The sequence below is a fragment of the Opisthocomus hoazin genome, chromosome 24, assembly GCF_030867145.1.
Source record: "Opisthocomus hoazin isolate bOpiHoa1 chromosome 24, bOpiHoa1.hap1, whole genome shotgun sequence".
Taxonomy (NCBI): Eukaryota; Metazoa; Chordata; class Aves; order Opisthocomiformes; family Opisthocomidae; genus Opisthocomus; species Opisthocomus hoazin.
In genome coordinates, this window is record NC_134437.1 from 2210570 (window position 1) to 2222884 (window position 12315).

General features: G+C 47.2%; 1 protein-coding gene across 5 annotated transcripts in view; it reads left to right on the forward strand.

Moving 5' to 3' along the window:
* ALG9 (ALG9 alpha-1,2-mannosyltransferase) overlaps positions 1–5411 on the forward strand; it is a 36586-nt gene extending 31175 nt beyond the window's left edge. For 2 of the 5 annotated variants that reach the window (XM_075442446.1, XM_075442450.1), the window contains one exon: positions 2267–5409. In XM_075442446.1, the coding sequence (XP_075298561.1) occupies positions 2267–2390 (124 nt within the window). In that variant the 3' untranslated portion in view covers positions 2391–5409. Of the gene's footprint in view, positions 1–2266 lie in introns of all 5 variants that reach the window. The other 3 variants (XM_075442449.1, XM_075442448.1, XM_075442447.1) reach the window with 3 other exon arrangements.
* The last annotated feature ends 6904 nt before the right edge of the window (positions 5412–12315 follow it).

Here is a 12315-nt window from a genome sequence, read left to right on the forward strand (position 1 = left end):
CATCCCAAGCAGCTCAAACACAGTTGCTTTTTTTTGTTTTTCTTTCTTTTCTTTGCTAAAAAGAATTGAATTGAAACCACACTATTCACAGAGAGCAGCCATGGCAGCAATGGTGGGTTGTCAGGCTCAGAGGAGGAGATGCCAGAATAAGTTCAGCGATGACATAATGTTCATTAGCCACAAGAGATGGAGGAGGAAAATCAAGCGCTTGTTTTCAAAGGGATGCCTTTGCTTCTAGTGACTGGAGGGAGGGCTGACCTCCAATTTCCAGGCACAAGGAAATGACAGCTGCAAAAAATGTTCCTTGTTCAGAACACACCAAAATTACCATCTTCTGCCTAGTTATTTGCTACTAAGAGATTCTGCTTTGAAGTTCCCGATTCCAGCACCTCAGGAATTCACAAAGAGCAATCATTTCCAGTGATTCTTTTATTTAGGAACTTTGCTGGGTGCTTTACAATTTGTACAGGGCCTAAGTATTATCACTGAGCTTTTTGTTTTTTGAAGTAAAGCAGTCAGCATTTTTATATCCTAAAGCACAAGCTGAGTGCTTGGCAAAAAGCAGGCTTACAAGATGCTGGATGCTGAAGGGAGGCAGAGTCTCACAGTTAGAAGTGGGACTTGTAAATTTTAGGAATTTAGACTTGCTCAGTCTCTCTAGACAATACTTTCTGCCTCAGTTTCCCCTCTCCAATGTGGGAAGAATACTGCTTTGTCTGTCACTTTGTCTGTCCAAAGAGAGAACAATTCAACTGAAAAATGCCTTACTTTGTGCTTGTATGGCATCTTATGTAACAGGACTTGACTGCTGCTGCGTGGTGCTATGCCAACACGAGTAGGTATCACCTGGATGGTCTTTTGCTCCAAGTTGCAGGAGATCAGGAGCTGCTTGTTCTCAGGTGAATTACAGTCAGGCTGTCTAAGAACCCTGGGAGCCTCTGGGGAGGTGTAGTTCACAGTGGCAGTTCCTGCCATTGTTTTTTAGACTGCATTTTTGAAAGATATCCAGTGCTGCCTTACAATAAGCAAACAAAACACAATTCATCTTGCTTCTGAGAAGGTGACTTGAATTGGATGTCCAGAACCTTGGCTGTGTTACCAGCAAAGCTGTGTGAATTGCAGTGACCAGCAAGTACACACTGCATCTGTGTACCATCCCTGACCACTTAGCATGCTGCAAATCAAATTTGAGTGCTGCTGCTGCTTTTCCAAGCTTTATGTGGATGGAATTTGACCTGTGTCTGTCAAGGGTTGATAGTTTACCAACAGGTTGATCTTAAAGGGATAAAGAGATAAGCTTCAGTGCCGAGGAAGAAAGACTCTGCCCCAATCCTGATTTCAGTAACTTGCTCAAATTTTTGAAGCTTCTAGCAAGGTTCAGTGCTGCTGCTGCAGGACGTTATATTTGTCTGCTTCACATTTAAACCTGGATTTTACTATTAGTTTGCTCAATAAGAGAGTACATGTATTTAAAATGTACTCAGCTAGCACAGCTCCAGCAATTAGCAACCAAACAAAAGGTACTGATTTGCTGCAGCTATTAAACCCTCCATGCTTGAGTAGTCCATTGGTCCAATTGTTGCCAAGTGCTGTGAAATGCCAGCTCCCTGCACTAGCAGTGCATGGAATGAATTCTGGCAGCCTGCAGCAAACAGCCTTGTAGGCTTTAGAGCAGTCCATCCCTCTTTAATTCAATACCCTCAACAGAAGATCAGCACAAGAGCAAAACTTCAAAATGCCAGTGCCCATCAAAGCTTCTGTCTGCCCTTCAGACATACGTGGAGTAATAGGCAGCCAGGAAGATTGGACAGAAAAGAGGAGATGCCAGGAGCTAAATGCAGCCTTGCTGTCTTTCATCTTCATAGCGTGCCCTGAGGAATGGAAGGCCTGCCTGTCTGTATGATACCAAAGGCCCACAGGGCTGTACTGGCTGCTTTTTGGACAGTGATATCCAGGTTCTAAGTTTCTTTCAATAATTAGAACAACTTTCTGCCCTCTCTCCCCTGTAATCCTACTGGAGTGGATACTGAGCATGCTGAAGACCTGGGCAGGCTGCTGCTCTTAAACTGGTGATGCTGGTACAAACCAGCTTTGGTCCCATCAACAAGGAGCAAATGGGACTGGGCTTCGTATTCCTGAACCATTACTGTTCCTCATGTCACTGACTCACCAGCCCAAATCTTTTGCAAAGCCTCGTTTGTATCGTTTTGAACATACTGGCTAATGAGCACTTCAAGGATGATTTGTTTTTCCTTTCTGGTTTCAGGTCCTCAAAGCTGCTGCGTGCATTCTACATCCCTCTCCTCTCAGAACAGTACACATGGTATGCAAACTATACTATTCTGAAATCCCGGAGATTGAAGCAAACCAGGAAAAAAATGGGAGGCTAGCAATACACCTGGGCAATAAAACCAAAATCATCTGCTGACACTCTTGGACAGCTGCCTAAGCCATCTTCAGTCCCTTTTCTGAAAGATTGCGCTTTTAAGATTCACTAATAAAGATGTTCCATGAAGTGATTTCACTCTGCAAGCTTCCAGCTGTAAAAAGGGTGCATCATCTGCTTTCAGTTCTCAGTGTCAGGTCTCTGCTCTGCCTACACAGAACATATTGGTAAGAAACCATTTGAAAATCCACCAACCACCTACAAACATATTATCGCGGCTGCTCCCTGTGTTATTATCTGTTATACCAGAGAAGAGAAAAATGGAAAATAAAAAGGAATCACAGTAAGAGGTTGTGCTCCAGGTTGCAATCTGACACTGGGAAAATCCAGCTCAGCCTCTCTCTTTCTCGCCGCTCTCCCCCCCCCCCCCATCTGCTTAAGTAGTGGTCACCTTCTCCTAGGAAATCTTTTCAGTTAACAACGTATAGGAAAATATTTTAAGGAAAAAGGAAGGGGAAAAGAGGAAAAGACCTGAGAGACAATTAACTGAGATGCACTGAATCTCAAGAAATGAAGTAGTGTGCACTGCTGGAAACATCCAGAGAGGAGAAGAAGGATTACTTTTTTTTTTTTTTTTTTGCAGTTCTGTTTCCCGGAATAGACAGTATGTGTTACATTGGTCCAATATGCTTCAGAGCAGTGCTGTGTTTATTATATCTCCATTTTTAAAACATGCGGTATGACAAGGTAGGTGAAGGGAGTTGTTTTCACTCACATCCTTGGAACTCTGTAGGCATGAGATGGAGCAGAGAGGAAGTTTCTTTTTCAAAAAGGCTGCACAAGCTCCATGCCTCACTGACTGTGATTAGATTGGTCTGTGTGTGCAGTGACAAAGTGCCAGAGCAGGTGGATCAGGAAACAGATTTGTGTGTTTGGAAGCTGTTGGGAGCCAAACAGAAAAGTATGTGCCTCTGAGGATGCATGTGCAGAATGCAGTGCTAGCTAGGTCTCGTGGCCAGTCTGCAGGTTAACAGCTGAGCAGGACGGGAAGGGCAGGCTGTACCAATGGGGCTGTGATCTAACATGATACTACTGGGATAAAGCAGGAGGAGCTGGATGAGGAGCAAGGCATGGGCTGAATCATAAGAGCAACTTCAGAAACACAGGAAGAGGTGTTCTGAATCCCCTGCTTTTCATTAAGGAGGCGAGTTTTTTTAATGGCATTGTGCTCTATTGGAAACACAGCTTATAAAATGCAAAATATGATTAAGAGCAAGCAGTGCACTGCTGTGTTGTCTGGATGATTACAGCACGGGAAATGTGGCTCTCTTCCATTGCACCCCCACTGTGTGGAGGAGAAGTTTGAAGCTGAGTCTCTAAATTCAAACTTTGAAGGCTTAGGGAACCATCTGTGGTGTCTTAAGTCTTGACTCTCTTCAGAGAGGTGGACTTCACTGTGCAAATATCACCCTTCGTAAGAGTCAAATGTGGAGCTTTAAGGTTTTCAGCCAAGCAACTGGTGTCTTGGGTAAGTTGGACTGGAAGGTTAGATTCACATTGCAGATCAATGTTGTAGTGCCTGTGTTCATAGTATTCCCCCACCTCCCTCCAGCCAGCTTTACCCCTCATAAAAGTTTACATGTGTTGAACAGGGCTCTACAATGCCAGTAAATCAAAACCAAAACTCTTGCCCTGCTTGTTGGTTCTCCCCTTGCTAATCCCTGACCTTAAATCAAATAAGGAAACAAATGCAGTTAAAGAACCAATTGCACGTCTCTCTGGTGCTGTTTTTGTGACACTTCCATGTTGTCATAGCCCATAACCTCATGTTTAATGTGAAAAGATGGTACAGTAAATATCCATTTTAAATGACTCTACCTTCCTCTCCAGTTTAATTCCAGTTTTGAGGTGGTGGTGGTGGGAGACTGATAACTTGACAATAATTAGGAGTTGTGTTTTCCAGGGGAATGCAGCAAATGTTTGGTTCTTGGTAGTAAACGCAAGTGTGGCTACAGGTAGTGGACAGCTGGAAAGCTTTGCATTCCAGAGTTTCAAATCAAGGCAGTGGCTCCATTTTGCTGCTTACCATGCAAACAGGTGGAGTTAGGCCTGCCATCTGGAGAATTTGCAGGCTAAAGAGATGAGGCGGAGAAAGGGAGTGTTGTTACTCATTGATAACAAGAGTAGATCACATTTTAATGCTGATTTCAGGGGAAAGTTGGGACTCAGTGCTGCAAAGATCTTGGCCCAACAGCTCATTTAAGATCACATGTGGAGTCTGCCTACGAATTGTTTCTAATCTAGTGCCTTTGGCACAGAACCAGCCTTCCTGGCAGCAGGTAAAGGAGCCAGGGCCTCTCTTCCTTTAGTCCCTGCTAATGCGTAATTGTTGTCATGGGTAGTGCTACCAGGCAGCCAGAATGTAGCATAGAGGCAATCTGTCTATCCTAGCTGAGACCACTGGGAATGAGAAGGTGAAGTTGCTGCTAATGGTGCTTCTATCAGAAAGACTGAGCCATATGTGAGATTTCTGATAGGAAATACTAAGGCTTTGCTCATCTTTTTGTAATTCACAAGTCAGGACTGTTGCACTCTGCAGTGCTGAGATGAAGCAAAGAGCCATCAGTAATGAGAAGATCACTAGTAAATAAACAGACTTCATGGAGTGAGCAGTGCCAGTCGAAGGAATACATGCATCGGAGCCTGAGGAAGAGACTGCAAGAATTTCCTACCTGGCTCAGGTTTTGCTGGATGAAGAATCTTGCTTTTTGAATGCAGACAGGGATGCAAAGAGATTTGCATCAAAAGCTGGAGCTGCATCCAAAACAAAACATTTTTAAAGGCATTTTGTAGTTTGCTTTTCTGGTTTTGTTTGCAAGCTTGAAGGAGGGGCTTCTGATTTCTTTCTCCTTTTCTTTTTGCTTTAACCCTAATTAAAAAAGATGTATGATCTCATTGTGAGAAGGCAGGTTTGGAGCAGCTAATTTATGATCTATTAAAAAATAAATAAAGGCTTGTGGTTTGTGAGCTTGTGGGTCAAACCACAAATTGCTGATGTGCCTCAGCTGGATTCCCTTCCTAGAGTTGCCTCGGGCAGGGAGGGGTGTTGTGACCAAACCTGCTGGGTAGCACATGAGGATTGTGTAGGCAATCCACTTTTGTCTGCTTTCTGTCTCTGAAGAAAGGGCTCTTTGTATTACTCTAGCTGGTTCTGGAAAAGAAGGTCTCTATCTAGATGGCTTTCTACAGTACTGTTAGTGTCTGACCTGACATAGTGACAGACACTGGTTTCTTGACAGAACCATAGATGGGCACAACCTTGCGGTCATGACTGTGGCTAGATCAGGTGTCTCACATGAAGCTGACAGATGGCGCAAGACATTCACAGTTGGTTGGAGAATGTACAGGGGTTACAATATTCTTAACCTCCTCTTTGCAGGCAATATTTCTCCACTGCAGGTTAGACAAGTGCTGCTGTGAAATACCGGGACCCAGTAAATTGCATCTTGTCTGAGGTCATCCGGTCTTTGCAACAAGCAGCACTGAGGTGGAGAGTCCCTGAGGATGCGCCAGCAGTGAGACAGATTGACACTCTCAGAAATAGGCTGAGGGAAGTCATGATTTCCACAGAACTTTTTTTTCCTGCTTGTCTGCTGCAACAGGGTTTAAGGCCCATTTCAGTTTTGCCCCTGCTTTTTCTGCCTGTTGCTGGGGTTCAGCTGCAACCTGCTCCAAAGGCAGATGTATGTGTAAGCTGGTCATCTGCACCTAGGAGATGCTCCGCTGGGCTTGGGGCAAGTCAGAAGAGGGCACTCCTGGAGCCTGGAGCTGACCATGTTTCCAAGGATGTTCACTGCAAGTTTGCTCTGTTTTTGAAAGGAAACCAAAAAGGACACTGCATCTCCACAGAGGTGATACTTAAGCTTTCGTTGACTCAGGGTTTTTTTCTGTTGAAAGATTTTTGTCTTCTTTCTGTAGCAAAAATATTTGAAAAAATGTAATCTCTTAGAAGCCAGGAGCTGAGAGTGTAGGTGAAGAGGTAGGGACAAAGGATTTGAGGTGAGTGGGGCAGATACCTTGGACATGAATAACAGTGAATAAAGTGTTGGGGGCTGTGTGTAGGCTGGAATGCCACAGGCCAGCTTTTGGGTGTGACTGGCGGATCTGCAGGGAAGCTGGTTGTTCTAGGACAGATTTATGGCGTGTTGGCAACTGGTCTGTCATATGAGAACGCAGCTGCTGTTTGACAACTCTCCATAGGGATGGGGAAGCACTTTCACATGCTATGTTGCATTGCCAACATACAGGAGATTTCTGTAAAGCATGGGGGGGACACACATGTTTTTTCCAAAGCAGACTGTACATCCTCTGAGTGATACTGAAGGCATCAGGCCAATGTTTGGTACCTGGGATAGTGATGGTCAGTGTCAAATAACAACTGCTCTTTCCTCTCTCCTATTCCCCTGCCATGTCTCTAGTAAGCCTAATGCATAAACAGTTCTTAGTTGTGGCCTTACTGGTAACAGCTCTTTCCTTGCCACTTGTACTAACCTCAGAAGCAGGGACTATCTTAGTATTTGAGTCCACCTCACATTCAACAAAAGGTGTCGAGTTAGTAGGTTGTGTGTTTATTTTGTTGCTGTAAGAAGGGCTCAGAGTAGCAGTGGAGAGGCTCTGGTAATGAAATTCTGTGGTTTTGAGTTCCTAGCTCTAGGCACTGCTGGAGGAAAGAGCTGTGAGTTTCTTTCTCTTTCAGCATCTGTCAGAACCTGAGCATGATCCCAGCCCTGCTGAGATTCGGCGCACGACCCCGTGAGTAACTGCACATGTTTCTATCCGCTTGCCTGGAGAAGTACTAATGAGGCCTCATCTGTCTGCTTTGCAAACTCTAGCTGTGTCTGCTAAGCAGCAAAAAAAGGTCAGGGTGGATGTGCAGTGTGAAAGAGCATCATAGCCTAGCAGGTCTCTTGATCAGTGTGGTCCTCTGCTGCCTTCCTGTCCAGTTCTTCATCCAGGGGGTAACTGATGTGCAAGACTGGAGAACTGCAACCAGGACTGGACAGAGGTGTGTTTTGTTGTGGCTCCCTGTTCTCCAAACAAGTGCATGTGACTGGCAGCCTGACTTAAAGGCTAGACTAGGGAGCCAGGAGCCTGGGTTATCGTGCAGTACTGTCTCTCACTTGTCCTGTAACTCCATGAATCCTGCCTGGGAGGTGAATTACTGGGTTTTTAAACATGACTGACAGAATAGGCTTCAAACAATTTTCTCTAGAAAAGGGCAAGCTTCTCTGTGTTCCGCCCAGCACAGAGAAGGCTGCTCTAGCCTTCTCTGATTTCTAATTGTCCACGTGATGTTGTAGCACTTGTCCTGCCTGGAACAAGCAAAGAGGCATTCTGTGGGAAGTTTCTTCTGTCCTGTGTTGAAATAGTTGGGTTGGAAAGACTGCCTGTCTAGTGAAGGGCAGGGTGGAGAGCTGAGCCGTGCGATTTTTCTGTCTCAGAACATGATGTCCAGGTGCTGCCCTGTACTGCTGAGCCCAGCCCTGTTTTCTCCCTCATACAAAGAGCAGGCTGTATTGACCTGTCCTGTTTTGAATCCTCCCCTCCTACTTGGCTGGGTAAGTTGCACTTTCAACACATTGTATTTGAGTCAGCAGGAAACAACAGGGCCACTGGATGTGGGCCTTGTGAATTCATAAGCAGTTGCCTGTACTACTAGGTGTGGTTTGAGACTAGCCCAGTGGTCAAGGCATAGTAGTGGCAATCTGCAGACTTGGGTTTTCACCTTGATTTTAGGAACAGGTAGCTTTCCACATCCCTGACATGCTTTCCACTGCTGCAAAATCTTTGAGGCAGGTGTAGTCCTTGCCCGCATTTGACAGTGCATTCCACCATGGGTTCCTGGACTCTGTTCAGTGCTGCTGCAGATGTGAGAAACCAAAGGGTCAAAGCAGGAGGTGCAATTATCAGGCTCTTTGGCTTCTTACCTTGCTGTTTCAAGACAGGGAGTGGGTGCTCGGCTTTTCCTGGGAGGAGGCTTTTATATTTCTTCTGCACAGCCCAGTTTGCTCCAGCATCTCTGCTGGCTCTGACTGCACCTCTGAAGAGACAGAACCTGACGGTACCTTGCTGGCTTGAACCCACTGAAGCTGGACTCAGGCCCTCCTCGAACTCATAGCTGCTCAAGATCATGCTCTGGGGACAGGCAGAAGCTTTCCATCAGCTTTATGCAGTGCTGTCTGAATCACGCAATAAACAAGTCCAAGCCCTATTATTAGACTTTGGAAGCTGGTGCCTTAGAGACAGGTTTGCTTATAAATATCCATTATTTTCTCTCTGGCTCTTCACTAGGGAAGCTGGCAAGAAAAAGGGATCTCTGCTTCTCCAGAATCTGCCTGCCCCTGCTGTTGTTGTTGCTTCTTCCCACCTGAGCTCATCCTCCTCGCTCTTCCAGCCTCCCAGGTTCTAGCTGTGTTAATGAGACATTTGCTCCAATGTCAGCAGGGTGGCAAATGCCAGCTATTTTGGAGGGCGACAGGAAAACACAAGTAATAAGCAAGTGGGCAGAGCACTTGCCATGGTCACCACAGTGTGTAGGTATGCAAACCAGCTGCTTTGGTGGCTAAAGCAGAAGTACTGGGTCCAGTTCCCTACTGAGATCCAACAACACACTGCATGACTCTGAGAAAGCCCCAGTGCCTCATGAAACAGGGATGACAGCCCTTTATTTCTCTGCCTTGCTTGAGGTGGGACAGATCTAAGGCTCGCCAAAAGTCAGTGGAAATGCCGACTTCAACAAGCTTTGCAGCTGGCCTCTGGACTGCACAGGCTTACTTGTAACATGTGAATACATCTGGCCTAACAGGACTGCTTTCTCACTCAAGGCTGTTAGCTTTCCCAATCAAAGGAAATAGCAGTCTTCTCCCCATGCCAACTCTACCCAGCACAGATTCTCCCAACCCTCCCGCTTGCCTGTGCTGCTGCTCTGCCTCTTTCAGTTGTTTGACATTTTTTAGCTGTAGGGTGCTTTATCTTCACTTGTAAAACTGATTTTGTATTTTGTGCACTCAGTATTTGCTCCAGGCAGTTAATTTGGTTTAGCTTTCTGTGAGAACCCAGGCCTCCTCCTCCTACCTACACTTCTTAGGGAATGCTCTGCTGTACAGCGAACCCCCAAAGCTTCTCAGACTGAACACTGTGCTATTCTCTGTATAAAATGGGGCAGGCACAGAATGGCCAGGACATGCTGTAGGCTTGGAGAAGGGAGAAAGGAGGTATTTTTAAAACGATCAAAGAAATGGCTAGCTCCTCTTCAGTGGATGCTGCTGTTAAGGGTGTGGGGAGGGCTGGTGTGGGAGCTAAAATCTCAAAAACATTCCTCATTTATTCTCTAGGTGACTGTCTTGCAGCCCTGCATTACCTGTGTTTCTTCTAGCTAAGCCTGGCAAAACAGGTCTGTTTACCAGGTCAGGCAGTAGACTGCAGTGCAAACTCAGAGCTTGTCATGTTGCCACTCTCCCCACACCCTGTGGCTTGCTTTGCAGACAGCTGGAGCCGGTGTCTGGTGCTGCATCCCTAGTGCGGTCAGGAGGTGAGAGGGAGGAGACAGTATTTCATGTCTCCAGTTGGCCACCTGTGCATCTGTTTGCTGGGGCCCCCTTTGCACATACCTTCTTTGCCTGCAGATACCTCTTCGTCATGGAAGTGTTCAGAGAACTCGCAGGCCTCTCTCATCTTTGATACAGGGATGGATGCAGAAGGCAATGGGTAGTGTCTTTAAGGAGGTAGGATGCTCAGTTCACTCAGCAAGTGACACCGGAGAGATTTAGAGAGAAACACATACAGCTCTCTGGCCTAAGCCATTTATACTTGGTACCAAGTGGAAACTATCAGCTTCTGTGAAGGAGAGTGATGCAGGGCTACAGATCTCTGCCTCGGGCTTGCTGGTGAATTCTGGGGAGCGGCAGAGCAAAGGGGTGGCAGAGGTGAAAGACCAAAGAGAGGATGAGTGTAGGGTGTAGCATTAGGTATAGGCGTTTGTAGTTTTTCTTGCAGGTATATACAGTGAGGGTGGCGTAAGGTGTAGAGACTGTAGGGGAGGCACGAGAGATCAGGAGGTGGAACCATGTGGAAGCAAAGGTGTGCTTGTGTGAAGAAATTATGTTGGCTGAAGCATCTGAGGGCAAGATGTGGAGGACCTGCCCCACAGAAAACATACTAATTTCCTCTCAAGTTCCAAGAATTTTTGTGATCCTTCAGCTTTTTGTACTTTCCATGCAACATCCTCTGCAGGCTAGGGGTCATTGGTGGCAACTCTAGGAGATAGGGACAGCAGCTTGCAAACGGAGAGCTTTATGCTTCCTCAGTTCTGTTAAGCTGGTCTGCCTTTGGATGCCGTGGCCGTCAGAAGCTCGTATAGGAAGTGAGATCACAGCTAACAGCGGGGAATCTCTGTTTGAAGCCCCCGTTCCTCCCTTACAGCCCGAAGGCACTGGGTCCCTGGTGGGAACCTTGGTGTGCTGCACCCGACTCCGGCTGGGAAACGCTTCTCCAGCCACTTCCTCAGGCCCCTGGGAGAGGGCATAGTGCTCCACGAGAAGTGGAGAGACACGGGGTCTTCAGGGCTGCTTGCTGGGCTGAAAGTCTCGGGGATCATAGAATCATAGAAAGTTTTGGGTCGGAAGGGGCCCTTGGGTTTTTTTGCTACAAGTGAGACCTTGGGTTTCAGGACTGCAACCTTGCAGTTGTGTGGCAAGGGTGACCTTACTGGGATCCCACTGGGGCGGGGGGGGGGGGAGGTGAGGTGAGCGCGGAGAGGAGGTCAGTGGCTGATGCCAGGCTATTTTGTCTCCGGAGGGGCAAATTGCAGTAGAGCTCCCTGCCCCTGTGCGCTGATGGCCTGCTTCAGACTTCCCAGCGTCTTTGTGCTCTGGCCTGAGGAGACATCACATGAGGGTCCTGGAGGGGCTCAGCTGAGCCCGGTGCTGTGTGAAGACAGTGCCTGGGGTGCTCTTCCTACAGAAGTGGGCAGCAGGCTGTGCCCAGCATGCTGGCCAGGCCGGTTATTGCACCCTCCTTTCAGCTTCGGTGGGGATGTGAAGGAGGAGGTGATGCTGACTGTTCTCCCTCTCCATGATCACAATTATGTATCCCCTGTTGGTATGATAGCAGTGAAGTTTTAGTTTAGTTGGTTCAGGTGGCTTTGTGGCAGCCAGACCTGAGTGAAGAGGATGCACCAGACCCTCCGCAGGGTGTGCGGAAGGGCTTATAGCTGGAGAGGGGGAACATCACTCACTTTCCATCCCTGGGATAGTCTCCTGCACTATGGTCAGTGCTTCAGCTTTCCAGAACACACTGTTCCTCCCCATTGTTTCAGTAGCTTCTGTAAAGTCCATTCCTTATGATGGTCCTGTCTGTGAGGCCCTCAGGTTGTAATACAGCTAGCTTGTGTGTGTGTCTGAGATTCCCACCAAACAGTCACTCGGGTCTCCTGGCCAATCACAGGAATGCTGTCTGGCCTTAGTTGGTCAAAGGTAAGCACTGTGCTGCGTGCTGCGTGGGACACCCTGAACCCAGCCTGCACCTGGCATGCATGAGGCTGGAGGGCTGCAGACTTCTCACCTTCAAATCCTGGATGCTGGACTGAGTGAGAGCAGAGTGCCCTGCCTGAAATCCCACGGTCAGTGGAAAAGTTTTGAGCATATGTGTGCACGCGTATTGAGTTCCTGTGCAAATTGGACTGCTGCCTGACTGGGGGAGAGCCCCCTGCAGTGCCTGCGGAGTGTGTGGTGTGCTTTCCAGATTTCTGCAGACATTTAGAGCTACACACTATTGATAGTACAGCCAGGCAAGGTGGGAAATGGAGGTGCTTAACAGGCAGGGACTGGGGAAACTTTATGCCACCCCACCGTGCTGAGAGTTTCTCTTCT